This window comes from Manis pentadactyla, chromosome 9 (genome assembly GCF_030020395.1).
Source record: "Manis pentadactyla isolate mManPen7 chromosome 9, mManPen7.hap1, whole genome shotgun sequence".
Lineage (NCBI taxonomy): Eukaryota > Metazoa > Chordata > Mammalia > Pholidota > Manidae > Manis > Manis pentadactyla.
Genome location: NC_080027.1, coordinates 19,040,842 through 19,056,483, shown reverse-complemented (window position 1 = coordinate 19,056,483; position 15,642 = coordinate 19,040,842). Strand labels below are relative to the sequence as shown.

Sequence of the window (15,642 nt, the reverse complement as noted above, 5' to 3'; positions counted from 1 at the left end):
GACCCTGACGTTGTCCTCCCCACAGCTGAACTAAGGTATCGTTTCCATGTGCTCACCTTCGGGTTGGTATCAGTAGTAATAACAATAGCTAACTCAGTCCCCGCTGCATCCCCGGGGTGCCGGGCACAACCACCAACGGAACCACAGGGACCTGCCCCCAGCCCTGGTGAGGTTGCTGTGGCTTGTTAGTCATCCTATTTGACAGGAAAAGGAACTTGCAATACATGGGAATTTGAACTGAAACCCACGTTCCTTCCTAACACTATTTTGCTTCTTTAATTACCCAGCATAAAAGCTGACGTTTAGTGATAAAGCTGCAATGGGCTAAATGCACTACAGGCATCATCTAATTCAGCCCTCATTGTGCAGACAAAGAAACTGAGGCTTAGGGCGGTTAAGAAACTGAAATGGTAGAACTGGACTCTAATTCACAGCTTTATGACTCCCGAGTCTGGGATCTTGACGTCTGTGCTCCATCTGTCTGGGAAAGATCAGGACGTTTGTTGGCACCTTCTTTTCTGTATGTGTTAGGCTAAACCAGGTTTTGCTGCAGTAACATGTAAACTGCAAAATCGCAAGGTTTAATGTGGCAAGGTAGGGAGACAGCCCCCTCCAGCTGGCAGCTGTGCTCCCAGATCACTGTGGCAACGGAAGTGAGAACTAGAAGATCACAGGGCATCATTTAAAGGCCAGGCCTTGAAGTGGCCTACGTCACTGCCAGCATTGGCCAGACTCAGCCCGCTGCAGAGCCCAACTTTACATCGAGGCATACTAGGAAATAGTCTTCCTGGGTCGCCAGGAACAGAAAATGGAGAACACAGCACTCAGCTTCATTATCTTCTTTTTTAATGTCTTCTTTTCGCCATAAACCCCCGACCCTTGCCCACTGACTGTTACACACCATCCTTCCCTTCTGTGTTCCTTCTTACCAAACTTGTTCTGGGCAAGTTACCAACCAATCTTCCAGAGGTATTAATAGATAACACCCTCAGGAGTTTTTTCTAAGAGTATTTACTTTTCAACCAAGGGTTATTCAAGACTGAAGGCCTTAAAACAGCCAAAGGTATGAACATATAATGGTTGAAATTGAGGCCAAAGAACAGACAGTGCTGGGTATTTGAGGGACATCTTATCTAACTTGACCTGCCTCAGGCAGTCTTCAGTCTGGAGGGGTATGAGGCCCATCCTTTCCCCTCCCTCCCTCTACCTCTGGTCTTGGCTAGGAGGATATTAGGCTACTGGGATGAGTTAGAGCCCATTCTCCATCATGGAGATAAGTGAAAGCTGATTAAGGGGGGGGTGTGATTCGGCTGAAACTCCAGTCCTGGGGCTACCTACACATGCTTCCCTTATGCCTATCCTTTCCGCCCCCTACAGCCAGATTCCACTGTTCTCTTAGAAGCAGAGCATCAGGAATCAGCTTGTTGCCAAATGCGATGCAGGGCCAGAGTGGGGGCCTTACCCCCAGGCATCTCCCCTTCTGGGTCCTTGGGGAGACTGACATGCTGTGCTTAGAAGCTTCCTGACCCCATCTCCATCCAAGGCAGATGGACAGAGCCCTCTACTGAGCACAGGCCTCTTCGCCTAGAAGCCTCCCTGGGGCCCAGCACTGGGGAAGTTCATGGTAATGCCCAGGCCCACTGTCGTGTCGCCACAGTCCTGCTCACGTTCAAGGGACTCTCCCCTCCTGTGCTGCTTCACCACCCACTTCCCTGGGGCTCCTTGAGCCCATCCTGTTCCCCCAACTCCAGTGCCTTTAGACATAGCACATCTGGCAATACTGTTCTTTTTGCTCCTAAGACTCCACATCCCATCAGATGCCTGTATAGATAACACACATGTACACACACAAACACAGACCATACTCAGGTATGCTCAGACATACACTGGTGTGTACACGCTCCCAGACGTCCTGGCCAAAGACACACAGGCACACACATACGCATGCACACAGACCCGGGCTATGAAGGTTATACTCAAAGCTACACAGACATACGCATTCACAGATGTACACAGACATCCAGGCTTATCCATAAATACACAAGAGATGTTGAGAACGTACGTATGCAAACAGTACACATACTGACTCATGCAGGTTTATGCACATTTACAAACACATTCACATAGACACAGGTATACAGAGATTGTGTACACACCGGGATACATATACACACATGTACCTGTGTGCTCACGATATACTTGTACATTCTCCCCATGCCCCATGTAGGACTTCAGCTCAGGAAGTATCTCTCTCTCCCCACCCCCAGCTCTGAGCACCACTCCCTCTCCCCCAAAACCCAGGCTCTCTGAATGACCAGTCCCGGGTCTGAGCTTCCTGCCTCATCAACCCCAGATCCTTCCTGGAGCCCAGCATCCTGCCTGGAGCAAAGGGCAGCAGCAGTGCTCCGAGTGTCCCCAGGGCCTGAGAAAGTGGGGTGAGGAAGAGAAGCTGAGGGGCGGGGCTGGAGAACCAGGATGGGGGCCACACTGCCACTTGACGCCCTGACTTGGGCCCCAAGGCCATCCTGGTGGTTGGCAGCTCCCTCCTGAGAATGTGGCTGGTCTAGGGAGGCAGGCTGGGGCGCGGGGAGAGGTAGGTGGGGAACAGCCACATCCCTGGGAATGGAGTGGGGAACACATCTCAGAAGAAGCTGGGGACTTTGAACTCACCAGCACGTGACTGGAGGAACGGAAAACGGGGGCCCGTTTCTGAGGCCAAAAAGACACAGGGCTGGGGGAGCAGGCTGGGGGGAACAGGCCTGCCTTCCCCTCCCTCCCAAGTGGTTTGCAGTGGGATCTCACCACTCCCAATTCTTTTGTCAATCCCATGCCTCCAGTTTGGAGAGCCGACCCACTCCCTCCCCGCCCCTCACTCCATACTGAACCCAGAGAAGGCAGGATGGCCGGTCTCCCGCCCCCACTCCCCCAAGCCCCCGCCCAAAGAGATCTTCCCGCATCCCCTGGGGAAGGGCGCGTCCCCAGCCGCGAGCGGGGCCGGCCGGAGACAGCCGCCCTGTCGCGCTCCGCCGCCAGGGGGCGCCGCCCGCGCCTCCGCGCGCTTCCCTGCAGGCCGGATTCACGGCCCCCTGGCACCCAGCGCTTCCAGGCGTCCCCGACGGGAGCGCCCGCACCACCACCCGCCGGAGTGGGCAACGAAGAAAAAGTCAGGAAGTGCTGTGGAAGGTCTGCATTTATGACCAGGACAGGCCTGAGGATGGAGCCCAGGGCCCGGCGGCAGCCAGGAGGGCGCGAAGGGAGGAGGCTCCAAGGCAGGGTGTCCAAGCCACCGGCTTAGAAGGAGCAGACGAAGGGCAGACGCCTTTTGCACCGAGTTCGGCGCCACTGACCCCCTAGCAGTAGAGAGCGGACTGGTGTCAGCGAGGGTGGAGGGTGCCCCCCACCCCTCAGGCACCCACATGACAGCCCCGCAGGTCATCCTCATGCTCTGTCAGCCGTGCTTCCCACACACCGCTGTGGCCAACATTTATCGAGCTCTTCCCCCAAAGGAGGCCGACTGCTAAGTGTGCAGACCACCGTGGGGAATCCTCACAAAGCTTCCAAGGCCAAGGTGCTGTGGTCACCCCCACCTCACAGACGAGGCAACTGAGGCTTAGTGGGGGCAATAACGAGCCTGTGGCAGAGCTGGGGTGTGAATCGCCTCAGCCTTACTCCAGCACATATGGTCTTAGCCACTGCACTCGGCCCCCTCACATCTGGCGTCCACGCTGCTGGAAGCTGGTGAATTATCTGTCAGTAACCCCTTGATCCTTTGTCTGCACTTTGCATTCACACCTGCTGCTCTCATCTGTCCCCGCAGTCACCCTCATATCAGAGGAGGAAAGGAACCCGCAAAGGGAGCCTAGCTCTGTGAGGATGGAGAGTCTGCCTCCAGCCCCCACACAGGGCTCCCCATCACCTGGTTTTGCTTTGAGGGATCCCTACCCCTCAGCCCTCTTCTCAGACAGGACCTCCAGGAGGGAGAACGGTGTGAGTTTGGGGGGGGGTGTTCAGGGAGCTCAAAGGGACAGTATGCAAGAGTCCACCTTGCCACCCCTTTCCCTTGCCCTGGTGCCCAGTCCCCCTCACCTCTGGTGCACAGGGCCACACATCGTCCTTTCCCGTTGCCAGGCTGCCCTGGGGCCCAGTATCCAAAATTCCAGCTGCTACCATCAGTCCAGTAAAATTTCTTACACAGAAACTAGAGAAATGATAGGCTAGGTCAGAGGGCAGAGGTCCAGGAAGACAGACAGTAGACTCAAGGGCTCCAGAGAATGCTCAGTGACTATCTATATACAGATAAAATCTCTAGCTGCCCCCCCCACCCGCCCCGGCTCTCAGCCAGATGCTCTAGAGACCATCCCTGTGCATTTGCAGTGACAACAATGGAGGAGCAACCATCAGTCCAACTTTACATGCATGTAAATGGCCTGAGAATCTGCTAAAATGCAGATTCTGATTCAGGAGGTCTGGGATAGGGCCCCAAATTGTGCATTTTTAACAAGCTACCCAGTGATGCTGACACTGCTGGTCCATGGACCACCCTCAAGTAGCAAATATAATGGCATTTATTCATCCACAATCTCAGAGCCAGTCTGAGAGAAGAAGGATCCCACTTTGAGGGTCCTTCTCAAGGAAACTCAGAGGAAACCGAGGTTCCAAGGAGGCAGACTAAGCTGGACATGGGCAATATAGCTGGCAAATATTTAACAACCAGCTAAGTAGGAAGGTGAGAAGGAAAAGGGATGGAGAAACCCTGATTTACAACAATCACTGGTTGCCTTGGTATAAATACATCCACCGTAGCAGATTTTGAGCTACAAGCATGAAGTCACTGAACACGGAGTTGGGAAGAGATTCATACAATCATCGGCTCTGAGCCAATACAAGCCAGCCCAGCACATCACTGCCTACCTCTCTCAGGTCACCTCAGCTGCTGGGATGAGGGTCGATGCCAGCAGATCACTCCTTGAAGCAATCAGAAGGAACATCCAGTTGGTCCTCACTTACCCGGCCCCTGATGATGCCTCCAATCCAGATCTGGCCTTGGTTGATTCCTGAGGTCAAGCACTGGATGCGATAGTTAAAGTTGTAGCTATGGATGGAGATGAGGTTGCCTCGGTAGCACCGCTTGCAGATACGCTGCAGAAAGAAGAAATGGGGTAGAGAATTCACTCTGGTTTTCCTCAAGTCCTTGGGTCTCCAGGAGACAGCCCCACCCCATCCTTTTTCCTAGCAGAAATCAGGGACCTATTTGCCCCCCTTCAATCCCATCTCTTGCTCCTTTTTCTGTTGTCAAGAACTTCTTACAGGAAATAATAAAAATACTCAGAATAATCATAGCTACCATTTAAGGAGAGTTTGCAGTGACTCAGGGACTATTCCAAATTATTTTCATGTGTTATCTCACTTCATCCCCACCACACCTTAACGGTTGGAACTATAATCTCCATTTTACAAATGAAGATACTGAAGCTCTGAAAATTGAAGTTAATTGCCCAGGTGACACAGTCACTGAAAGGCAGAGCCAGGATTGAACACAGGTATATCTAACACCAAAACCTCTGTCCAAATCAATGGTTCTCAAAGTGCAATCCCCAAACCAACAACATCATCATCACCTGGGAATTTGTTATAAATGCAAACCCTTAGGCCCCACCCCAGACTTGTTAAACCAGAAATGTGTTTTAACAAGATATTTAGGAGATTCTGACACACAGTAGGCTCTGGAAACCACTAGTCTAAACGAATAGGGAGGAAGGTTGAATCCACTCTTCTCCCCTGGCCTGTCCCAGGGGCCTCCCTGCCACTTACCTGAGCTTTCCTAAACTTCCTGGGGGTCCGCACCAATAGGTAGCGGCAGGTCTTGCACCCAGGACTGCCCTGCCATTGAACTGTGTCCTCTTCCCTGGGGCAGTCCATGTCCTTGTCTAGAGCAGCTGGGTCCGACTCCATGGCCTCCCCATCCTCAAAGTCATCTTGATAGCCATAAGCCTCAGCCTCGTCTGCCTCTGACTGAATCGCCTCCTCAGTCAGGGCCAGCTGTCCCTCCTGCTCCCATGAATCTTCCAGATCCTGGCTCAGCTCTGCCTGTGTCCCTCCGCTTTCCAAATGGGGAGCATCATTCTCTGGGAGGAAGAGGTAACCTGCCATGAGATCAGGCTCTCCCTTCTTCCAGAACCATGGACAGCTCCCACAGCCCCACTCCAGCCTTCCTGGGGACACCAGCAGGAGCCAGGACTGCAGGGGTCAAGTCACCTCGGTGTTGGGTGAGGCAAGAACTGTGGTCCCACCCACGGAAGGATGGGAACCTGGCTTCCAGCTGAATGGGAGGTAGGAGGAGGCGCCTGTGAGAAGCCCTTTATCTTCACAGGTGGGTGGTTTTTCCCTGTAAGGGGCCCTGACAGAAAGACCAGGTCACAGTTCTGATTTCATGGTTCTGAAATCTAACTGGAGATGGGCTGGGTCAGCTGAAGAGGGGAGGCTGTGGCTCTGGTCACACAAAGGCAAAAAAAAAAAAAAGTGCAGTGAAGAAGATGGACAAGGAAGGAAGGGAGGCTTACCCAGACGAAGAGCAGAAACTGTCCCCAGCAGGAGAATGGGCAGGAGCAGCGGGTGTTTCATAGCTACTCAGTCTTGTCACAGGGATACAGCTCCACCTTCCCTCTTTGGGGACGAATTGTGTGTCTGCACAGTCCCTGGCACATAGCGGAGATGCAGTGTTTGTTCAACTGGTTGCTAAAAGGGCAAACTAGAGCACTTCCTTCCCCAGCCCCAGTGAACAGATCCTGAATGGGAGGATCAGGGGAAGGACATGGAGGGATCAGCTAACACACTGAAGTCCCTTTTTCCTGTGAGCTCCACCACCCCTCCCTGGGACGGCACTCAGTCTGGCCCTCGTCCCAGCAGGACCAGGTCTGCTCAGGACCAGGGCTGACTTCATTCACACTGGGGAAGAAGGGAGAAGGACAGTGGCCATTACAGTCTCCGAGGTTTGCCATAGAGGCTCATGCTTCCTCCAAGACGCTGGACCCCACCTCCCTAGAGGAGCACTCACCTCCCGACAGTCAGGCCTCCACTCTCAGTGCTTCTGGCTGCTGGGCCCCACAAGTGGCCTTTATACTAGGCTTTGGGGGAAACAGAAAGAGGCAGGGATGATTGCCCCAGGCTGCTGTGGGGCCAGTGGAGCTGATAGTAAGAGGTTTGCTCAATCATCGCACCCCTGAGCTCTGCTCTCTGCTAGGACTTCAGGGACCCACCTCCTGGCATCTACTGCCTCATAGGGGTGTACACACCCCCTGGTGTGCTCAAGACCCCAATGACTATTATCCGCATAATTATTATTAGTGCCCCTAATGTGCCCCAGTCTGAACAATATCCCTCAGCCCCAGGAGCACACTTGCTCTGGTCAATATTCCAACAAATGAAGTGGAAAATCCCGGGGAGCTGGGAGCCCACAAGAGGAGGAGGTGGGAGGCAAAGGGAAGCCTCAGGCACTCCTGAGCGTATCCAGACCAGGTGCCTTCCATGTAGCACATCCCCCTCATTCCCATGAGAATGTGTGATTATCCCTACTTCACAGATGTGAAAAATGAGGTTCAGAGAGGGAAAGTGACTTGTCAAGTTTACACAAGAAGTGGGGGGGCTGGGATTTCTAAGTCTTTGGGGCTCCAAAAACTTCTCTCTGTCTCCCTTTCCCTCCCTCCCTCCTTCACTCTCCTTTCTCTCTCTCTCTCCCTCTCTTTCTCATCTTTAATATGTGAAAAACTTACACTCTTTCTTTTATGCTGTGGATCTAGATCAAGGTCCTCAACCTCTGCGCTACCACTGTTTGAAGTTAAATAAATCTTTGTTGGGGGGCTGCGTGGTGCAGTGTCGGAAGTATAGCAGCATCCCTCGTCTCTACCCACTAAAGGCCAGTAGCACCTCCCCCAGTCATGATAATCAAAAATGTCTCCAGAAATTTCCAAATGTCCGCTGGGGAGCAAAATTGCCCCAGTTGAGTATCACAGATCTAGAACATGCCTTTTTGTCCAACCTCAAAACATCTTGTGGCAAGGAGGCAGTCACTGGAATGGAAAGCTTCATGCACAGTCATTTGTTCTGTGGGCCACCCAGCCCCTCACCCCTCCATCCCACTATCCCACTGTCATCGCCAGGGTCCAGACTAGAGGGACATGAGTGAGGCACTCATCTCAGCTGTAAAATTTAAGGAGGCACCAAAGAATTCAGTAGCCAAGATAAATAATATTTTAATGCAATCTCTTATTAGAATCTTTAAAATATTTTAATGCCATCTTTCTTTAAAAAAATAAATGCAAAAAATCCATGATGCACAAAATATCAAAATGTGAATCAGTCAAGCACCAGCCAAATTCACTCTTCAGCTAAGGAAAGGCCAGCAAGTGCTGAGGCCTCATTTTGCTGAATATCACCGCCAAGAGCTAGTGGAGTCGTCAGGATGGGTAACTCAAATCCATGACATCTTAGCTGTGTGGTGCATGTTTACGCCTCCGGTTCCAGCACAGCTCTCTGGTGCTCCGGGCGCCAGGGACTCTAGACTGCCATCTAGAGGGTGAAAAGTTTTGGCTATCTTCCCCTTCTCTGCTCTCCCAGGGGTCCTACAAATGGAGAAGTACCTTAGAGGTCACTTCTGAGCCTGATTGCAGAGTAACGGTCTTGGCCGTTATCTCCCCAGCCCAACGGACCTCAGCTTATCTACCTGACTTGGGGGAGGGGGGATTGGTCAATTCCAGAACCCAAAAACCCAGTCTCCAGATTTCAAGCTTGAGACCTCCCTGGTGGGGGAGCAGGGGAGGGCCAGACCCCCTATCCATTATTCTCCCCCATCCTGGGGCCCAGGCCAGGGGTATCATTTCACTCAGTGGCTGGGGTGGCCAATAAGGTGGGATCTCCTCACGAGCCAGCACGACAATACACTTTACACGTGTCGTTTCTTGTGAGCACCCCCGTTTTACAGGTGAAGACATGGCATGAAGACATGGCATCTCAGAGAGTTTAAATAAGTTGCTCAAATCCTCACAGCAAGTCAGAGACAGGCCTAAACCCCAGTCTCCCAGCTCCTTGTGGCCGCCTTCCCTCTGCGTCCTTGCACTGACCTCCCTTCTCTACAGCCTGCCCCTCCGGCATTACCCTGTTCTGTTTGCCCTCAGATCCTGGGCAAAGACACTCCAGTGACTTCACTGACCGCCTCAGAGACCACAGCGATGCCTGAATTAAAACTGGAAATAACATTTTTGAAGGTCCACCACGGACCAAACACTCTGCTTCATTAAGGCTTTTACACCCATTATCCTACTTATTCACCCTGTACAATCATCCTACAGGTTAGGTATTGCCATCTCCAGCCCAGACACCCACTACAAACACTCAAAGAGGTTAAAGGACTTGCCCAAGTTCACACAACTGGTAAGAAGAGGTATGCCTGACCCTAGTCCTTCCTTTGATACAGCCAAACGTGTTACCCCCAGACAGCCTAGCCAATGACGCCAACATTTCCAGCATCCATGAAATGCCAACTCTCTGGCTTACCGTTTTCATTTCTATTCATATAGGTTTCAAATGCTGCCTCTTGTCTCTAGAGCCCTTCCAGCCCCACATTATGTATGCAGAGTGAGGGTCTCGCTGTCTTGAGAGGATGTATAAGGAAATCACAAGTCCAGAATCAGCCTCTTTTTGTCTCCAGTCCCTCACACATAAACTGAGGCTAATGACAAGACCTACCTCCAGTGAGAGCAGCTCCAGTAAAGCTCTCAGAACAGTGCCTGGCACGTGGGGCTGAGGGTGGCCTCTGTCAGGAAACCAAGACCGGAACTGAGACCCTAATCAACGAACAAGCACTGAACGTTGATTGAGCTCCTGCTCTGGGCTTTGCACGATGTAAGAGACTCCAGGAATTCGTTGTAAGGATGGGAACTGTTTCACAGAGCTTAGTTAGGATCCTGTTGGAGAGGGAATATGACACATGAACTTACATTCTAGTATGTAAGGCCAGCCCTCTTATTTCATTATTATTTTTCTTAAAACTTCGCTTGTGCACTAAACTATGTTTCCTACCTTTATCTTGCATCTACCTACCACTTCAGCATTGTATTAAAAATAATAATAATAATAATAATAATAAAGGGAGAAATGTGGGATCCACATATAAATCAAGTATAAAAATCAAACGAATATTCATATTTGACCTGATTGTTTATAGTTCATGATGCGCGATCAAAACCGAAAGTTTCTGTGATGACTGCCCTTGTACTGTTCACCATGTAAGAACTTATTCACTATGTAAGAATTTGTTCACCATGTAAGAACTTGTTTGTTATGCTTCAGAAGATTGGAGACTGACGAGAATTAGGCTTGGGGTGGATTAATGATTGTGCATTGAGCATTGACTCCCCTATACAGAATTTTATTGTTGTTAACAACCATTTGATCAATAAATATGAGAGATGCCCTCTCAAAAAAAAAAAAAAACTTCACTTGTGGACATGTAACATGCATCCTGTAACGTGGACTATAGGGAATATAGACACTCAGGGAATGTTTACAGGGTGGATGCGCACACATAACCATGCCCAGATTGACATGCAGAATGCTACCAGGAGCCCAAACACCACCGTCATGCCCCCTTCTTGACGTTAGTCTGCCAAAGGGGATTGCCATGGACCGGAAGTCACACTTCTATCAGAACACATACTCCAACAGCAGATATTTCTGAAGAATAAGATAAAGGCCACCTACCACTTAACACAGGGCCTGGCATCTAGTACACGTTTAACAAGTGGGAGATTCTGTTACTCTCTATTATTCCTATTGGAATAAAGGGAAGCAGTGCTTTCCCACAGCAGAATATAAAGTCTGTGAGGGTGAGGAGCCAAAGTTCTACTTGAGCTGCCATCCTCCAGGGCCCCCGGCACAGAGCTGAACCCTGAATGCATGTAAGAATTCTACCATCTCTGAAGTCAACAAACTATTATGAAACAGAGTTACAATGCACCTCAGTTTGATTTCTTTCTCAACTTAACTGTGCAAACTTAAGCAAGTGGCTTTTCCTATCTAGGCCATATTAAAAAAAAAGTTCTTGCTTTGCTTCTAAGACCCTGATGCCATCTGTAATTCTATGAATTTATGGAATCCCAAAGGAAAAGAACTTCAGAGCATGGACCTCTTACTTTCTGCTCACCTCCCAGACAAAGAGTTCAGAATATCTTCCTTTTTCACCTCTGATTGCAACTCCCTCATCTCCCTGTGGGTTGAAGCATAGGCCTCAAGATGAAGCCAAGACTTTGTCCTGCCTCCCCCTGTGCTTCAGCCCTATATGATCATGGCCAACACTTCCAGCCATGGAATCCCAATGACTAAAAGGACTGCTCCTGAAGCAGAGAGTCGAATCACAATATTGGTCACATTTAGATGTCCAGCCTTGAGCAGGTCTTTTAACAGGTCACAACTTCTCTGAGCCTAGTTCTATAAAATGGGATAACTATTATTGGTCCCAAAAGGTCATCTTTGTAAGGTGCCTGGCACTGCAGGGATTACTTTGCAGGTGTGCCATAAGAGGTGACACACAGTTAGTTAATGTTGTGTTTATATTATAAGCAATGGCATGTTCCCAAATGGCAGGGGCTGTGATTTGTTGTATTCGCAGGCTTTATATACAGTTGAATATAGAATGGGTTGTCTTATACTGGGTTTCCCGAGAAACACCCTAAGACAAATAGTTTACTTGGGAGGTGCAGGGACACTAGTAGGGAAGAGGAGAATTCACATGGGGAAGAGAAGGCAGTCAATGAAATGTGTGTTACAGAGCAGCTACTTGAGTGGACAACTGAAAATTAATCCTACTGGGAAGCCCTAGGAAGCTGCCTGATACATACCTTACAACTTTTCCACTCTACAGGCAAGGGATTAGGGCACGCACACCTGCTCCTGAAAGTTGTGCACTGTTCCCAGTGCTAATTTCCTGGCACATTAAGGCAACCACAATTTGTGGGAGGGAAAAATGCCCTTGGGCATAGAGATGCAAATACATTTAAGACGTTGAAAGCCCACTTTGAAAGGGTCCAGAGAGATGCATGGGCAGGTGCCCAATAATAGGGTATCTATGGAAAGAGCCACCTGAGTCCATTCCTCTGTCTCCAGGAAGGCCCCACAGCACCCCTGTCCAGTGTTCCTTTCTCCCTGAGAGTGTTGACCTCTGGCCCCTTTTATGAAAAACAGTAGAGTGGGGAGGGCAGTCATTGTGGGTCAGAAAGTTCATGAGTGGGGCTAAGCAGAGTAGATCAATGATCAGAGGGAAAATATCAGTTTCAGGAAAGCAGTTTTATTGCTGGGATGGAGGGAGGGCAGCAAGTAGGGGAGGAAAGTGAGCTTCTGGGAGGCGATGGCTCTGAAGCCCTGGCTGGGTCCAGCTCAGTAGGAACAGATAAAGGGGAGACTCCTGCTGCAGAGAGTTCGACGCCATTGGCCCCCTGCAAAGGCAGAGCAGGAAGGGGACTTCAGCCTCTTGTCCACCTGACTCAGCCCCAGGAGGGCCTTTCCCCTCCCCACCAACCCCACACCTCCGTAAAGGTGGAGTCTAAAGATCCAGGTCTCCTTCTTAGCACGTCTCCACAAGTCCCTCCCACATCCCGGGCCTCGCCGCCATTCAGCTCTGCTCCCGCCTCACCTCGGGTACACAATGACACACATCTGCCACCATGAGCCCAGGGCTGGCCGGGTGCCCAGTATGCAAAGTTCCAAGAACTGCCGTCAACCCACCGAAAACGTTTGCAGGAACCCTAAAGGAGGCAAGAGGGGAAGAGGTGGGCTAAGGTATGGGGCAAAGGCCAGACAGACAAAGCTGGATGTCCCTGTCTGATCCTCCAGATACCCGTCAGGCATTTGCCCTTGACTGCTGGACCATGGTGGACACTATCCTGGTCACCAGCATACTGGTCCACAGTGACCATCACCACCACATTCCGTGCATCTCAGTTACGCACATATCCTTCTGGCCCTCATGAGTTGGAGCAGGAGTTAACAAGAGGCAGAGAGGTAGAGCAGCCCCATCCGAGAGCCGAGGACCCAGGCTCACAGTCTTGACCAAGTCCCATAGACAGAGGCCGAACGGAACTTGGACACAAACTCCTCATTCTAAATCCTTGGCTCCTCCCAGTGCCTGGACAGCCCCCCTTGGGGTCTCACCCATGTGTCCATTTAGCCCCAATTCTTCCGAAGATCATACCGGAAGCACAGACAAATCCGCAGCCAGCTGGGCACTGGATGGAGTCAGGAGGGGCTCCCCACTCGGCGCTGGAGCCCCTCTTGCCATGCCTGTGACCAGGCCTCCGATCCAAACTTGGCCCTGGTTGAGCCCCCTGACTGCGCACTGGATCCGGGAATTGAAGTTGAAGCTGTGAATGGAGACCAGGTTGCCCCGGTAGCACCTCCGGCAAGTAAGCTGCAGGCAGGATAAGAGGGAGGGGGTGCCCCTCCCACCACAAGTCAGGCGACCCCAGCCTTGGGTCTCCAGTCTCCACAATTCACCCCCTTACCCCCCACCCACCTCCATTTGAAGGCTGGAGATCAAAATGCCCTTTCTGTTTCCACACGGCCCTCCCCTCTTGCCCCCATCACGTCTGCAGACCTCAGCCGTTGCTGACACCTCCGTGAAGAAAATAATCAGGGACACAGAGGCTAGAGGCATCCCCAGCCAGACCCCGCTGAGGCCTCGGCCACAGCCACAGGCCACTCACCTCAGCCTGATTAAAATTAAAGGCGCTCCGCACCAGGAGGAAGCGGCAGGTTTTGCATGCAGGGCTGCCTGCCAGTTTCACTGTGTCTTCCTCCTTAGGGCACTGAAGGTTCTTGTCCAATTCATTCAAGGCTGAGACAGACTCCAGAGCCCCCTCTTCCTCAGGGGCACCTTCACTTCCAGAGCCCCAGTCCTCTCCTGTCAGCAGGGGGGCATCCCCTGCCTCAAGTTCTGGCATCTCCTTATCCTGAGGCAGGGTCTCATCTCCCAAGGAGCTCTCAAAATTGGACATGTCAGTCTCTGGCAGGGAGAAAGGCCAAGTGCCCCTCCTTGACATTGTCCCCAGTTCTTCCCCAGAACCACGGACAGTTCCCACCTTGCCCCAGGCATCTGAGCTTTCAACCCAGGAAAGAGAAGAGCCTGGAACCAGCCTCATTGAGAACCCAATGTCCGGCAGGCAGGAAATTAATAGCAAGGACTCAGAGTCAGGCAGTTGTGCATTTGGTACCAGTTGCATCATCTACTAGCTTTATGTCTTCGTTTGTGAATGGGTATATAATACCACGTACCTCGTGAGGAGGCTATGAAGATTAAAGGAGACAATGCATAGGAAATGCTTAGCACACTCAGTGAGCTCAAAGCAAAAAGCAGCTATTCTTACGGCCATCACTAGCATTATGTAGAAATGACAAAATTGAGAACGTCATAGTAGCACCAACATTGCAGACATGCATGTTCTAAGGAGTCCCTTCAACTCCTGGCTCTAAAATCTCTGCTCCTCTAAGTATGCAGATATCCTGAAACAGGGGATGACCACACAAGGAGGTGGCTATGTGACTCTGACCCCATTTATTATAGAAATGAGCAGAATAGAAAGAAAGATTGAAGGCCAAGGAGACTTACTCAGATGAAGAGCTGATATGGCCCCAAACAGAAGAGCCAGAAGTACAAGGAGTTTCATCTCGGTGTTGTTCTGCAATGGAGAACATGGTTCGTCACACACACACACACACACACACAATGGCCACATCATGCGGGGACTTTGGAGTGAGGTGGACAAAGGCATAAAAAGAAGTCAGGATGGGCCAGAAAAGCTGACACTGAGCCCAGCCCCTGACACTCCAGGACGCTGGGACATCTTTCTGAAAAGCAGCAGACCAGGTTGGCTTCCCTGTGGGCCTGGATGTCAAGATGGGAATATTACCTTTGTATTTAATGTGCACCTTAGAGTCTGTGAAACAAAAGAGGATCAAGAATAAATGGTTGCTGGCCTTCCTAGGAACACAGAGCAGATAGCATGCCACCCCTACCCCTGCTGAAAGCTCTAAAAGCCACATACCGTCCCCAGCCATGGCCCATGCCCTCCACCCTCTGCCTTCCCCAACCAAGGAGGGCCTTTGCGTGTCTCAGGAGGAATATGAGTGGCAGAGGGTGAGAAGGCTTGCCCCTGCCGCCCTAGAAATCCACACAGTCCCAGGCAGCCCTCTGCAATCACTCAGACTGGGCCGGGTGCCTCCCAGGAGATTGAACATCTACCTGGAACACTGAACCAGCCGCACTGCAGGGGGGAAAGAACTTACCCACCCAGAAGTCCTCCTGGGTCCTGAGGATTCCCCACAGCCTAGCGCCTCCTCTGCTCCATCCCACGGTGCTGTTTTATAGAGGGGCCTTGGGGGAAGTTGCGCAGAGGAAGGAGGGTTTGTCCCCATCTGAGGAAGATTAGAGGCTTGAAAGAGTGGTTTCTTCACTTCCCCGGGGAGTCCACTCATCCGCTACTAGATTCTCTCCTGATGCACCTTTCAGGAAACTGGAAGCTGTTCTGAAATTACTCTGGGTCAGTGTTTCTTATGCTGGGCTGCCCTTCTGATCTCCTATGGAGCTTTTCTAAAATA

The 15,642-nt window shown here is 51.2% G+C and overlaps 2 protein-coding genes across 2 annotated transcripts; both read right to left on the bottom strand.

Moving 5' to 3' along the window:
• Positions 1-3,178: 3,178 nt before the first annotated feature.
• On the bottom strand, positions 3,179-7,075 carry PRG3 (proteoglycan 3, pro eosinophil major basic protein 2). The gene is made up of 6 exons (XM_036880438.2): positions 7,055-7,075; positions 6,561-6,695; positions 5,812-6,125; positions 5,008-5,139; positions 4,087-4,198; positions 3,179-3,350 (listed from the first exon to the last, which is right to left on the bottom strand). The coding sequence occupies exons 2-6, from the start codon at positions 6,619-6,621 to the stop codon at positions 3,292-3,294; spliced, it is 678 nt and encodes a 225-aa protein (XP_036736333.1). The 5' UTR covers positions 6,622-6,695; positions 7,055-7,075; the 3' UTR covers positions 3,179-3,291.
• A 5,256-nt stretch (positions 7,076-12,331) lies between these two features.
• On the bottom strand, positions 12,332-14,960 carry PRG2 (proteoglycan 2, pro eosinophil major basic protein). Its single transcript, XM_057506564.1, has 5 exons — positions 14,654-14,960; positions 13,752-14,050; positions 13,241-13,456; positions 12,683-12,794; positions 12,332-12,485 (listed from the first exon to the last, which is right to left on the bottom strand). Exons 1-5 carry the CDS (start codon positions 14,814-14,816, stop codon positions 12,427-12,429), a joined length of 849 nt encoding a protein of 282 aa, XP_057362547.1. The 5' UTR covers positions 14,817-14,960; the 3' UTR covers positions 12,332-12,426.
• Positions 14,961-15,642: the final 682 nt, after the last annotated feature.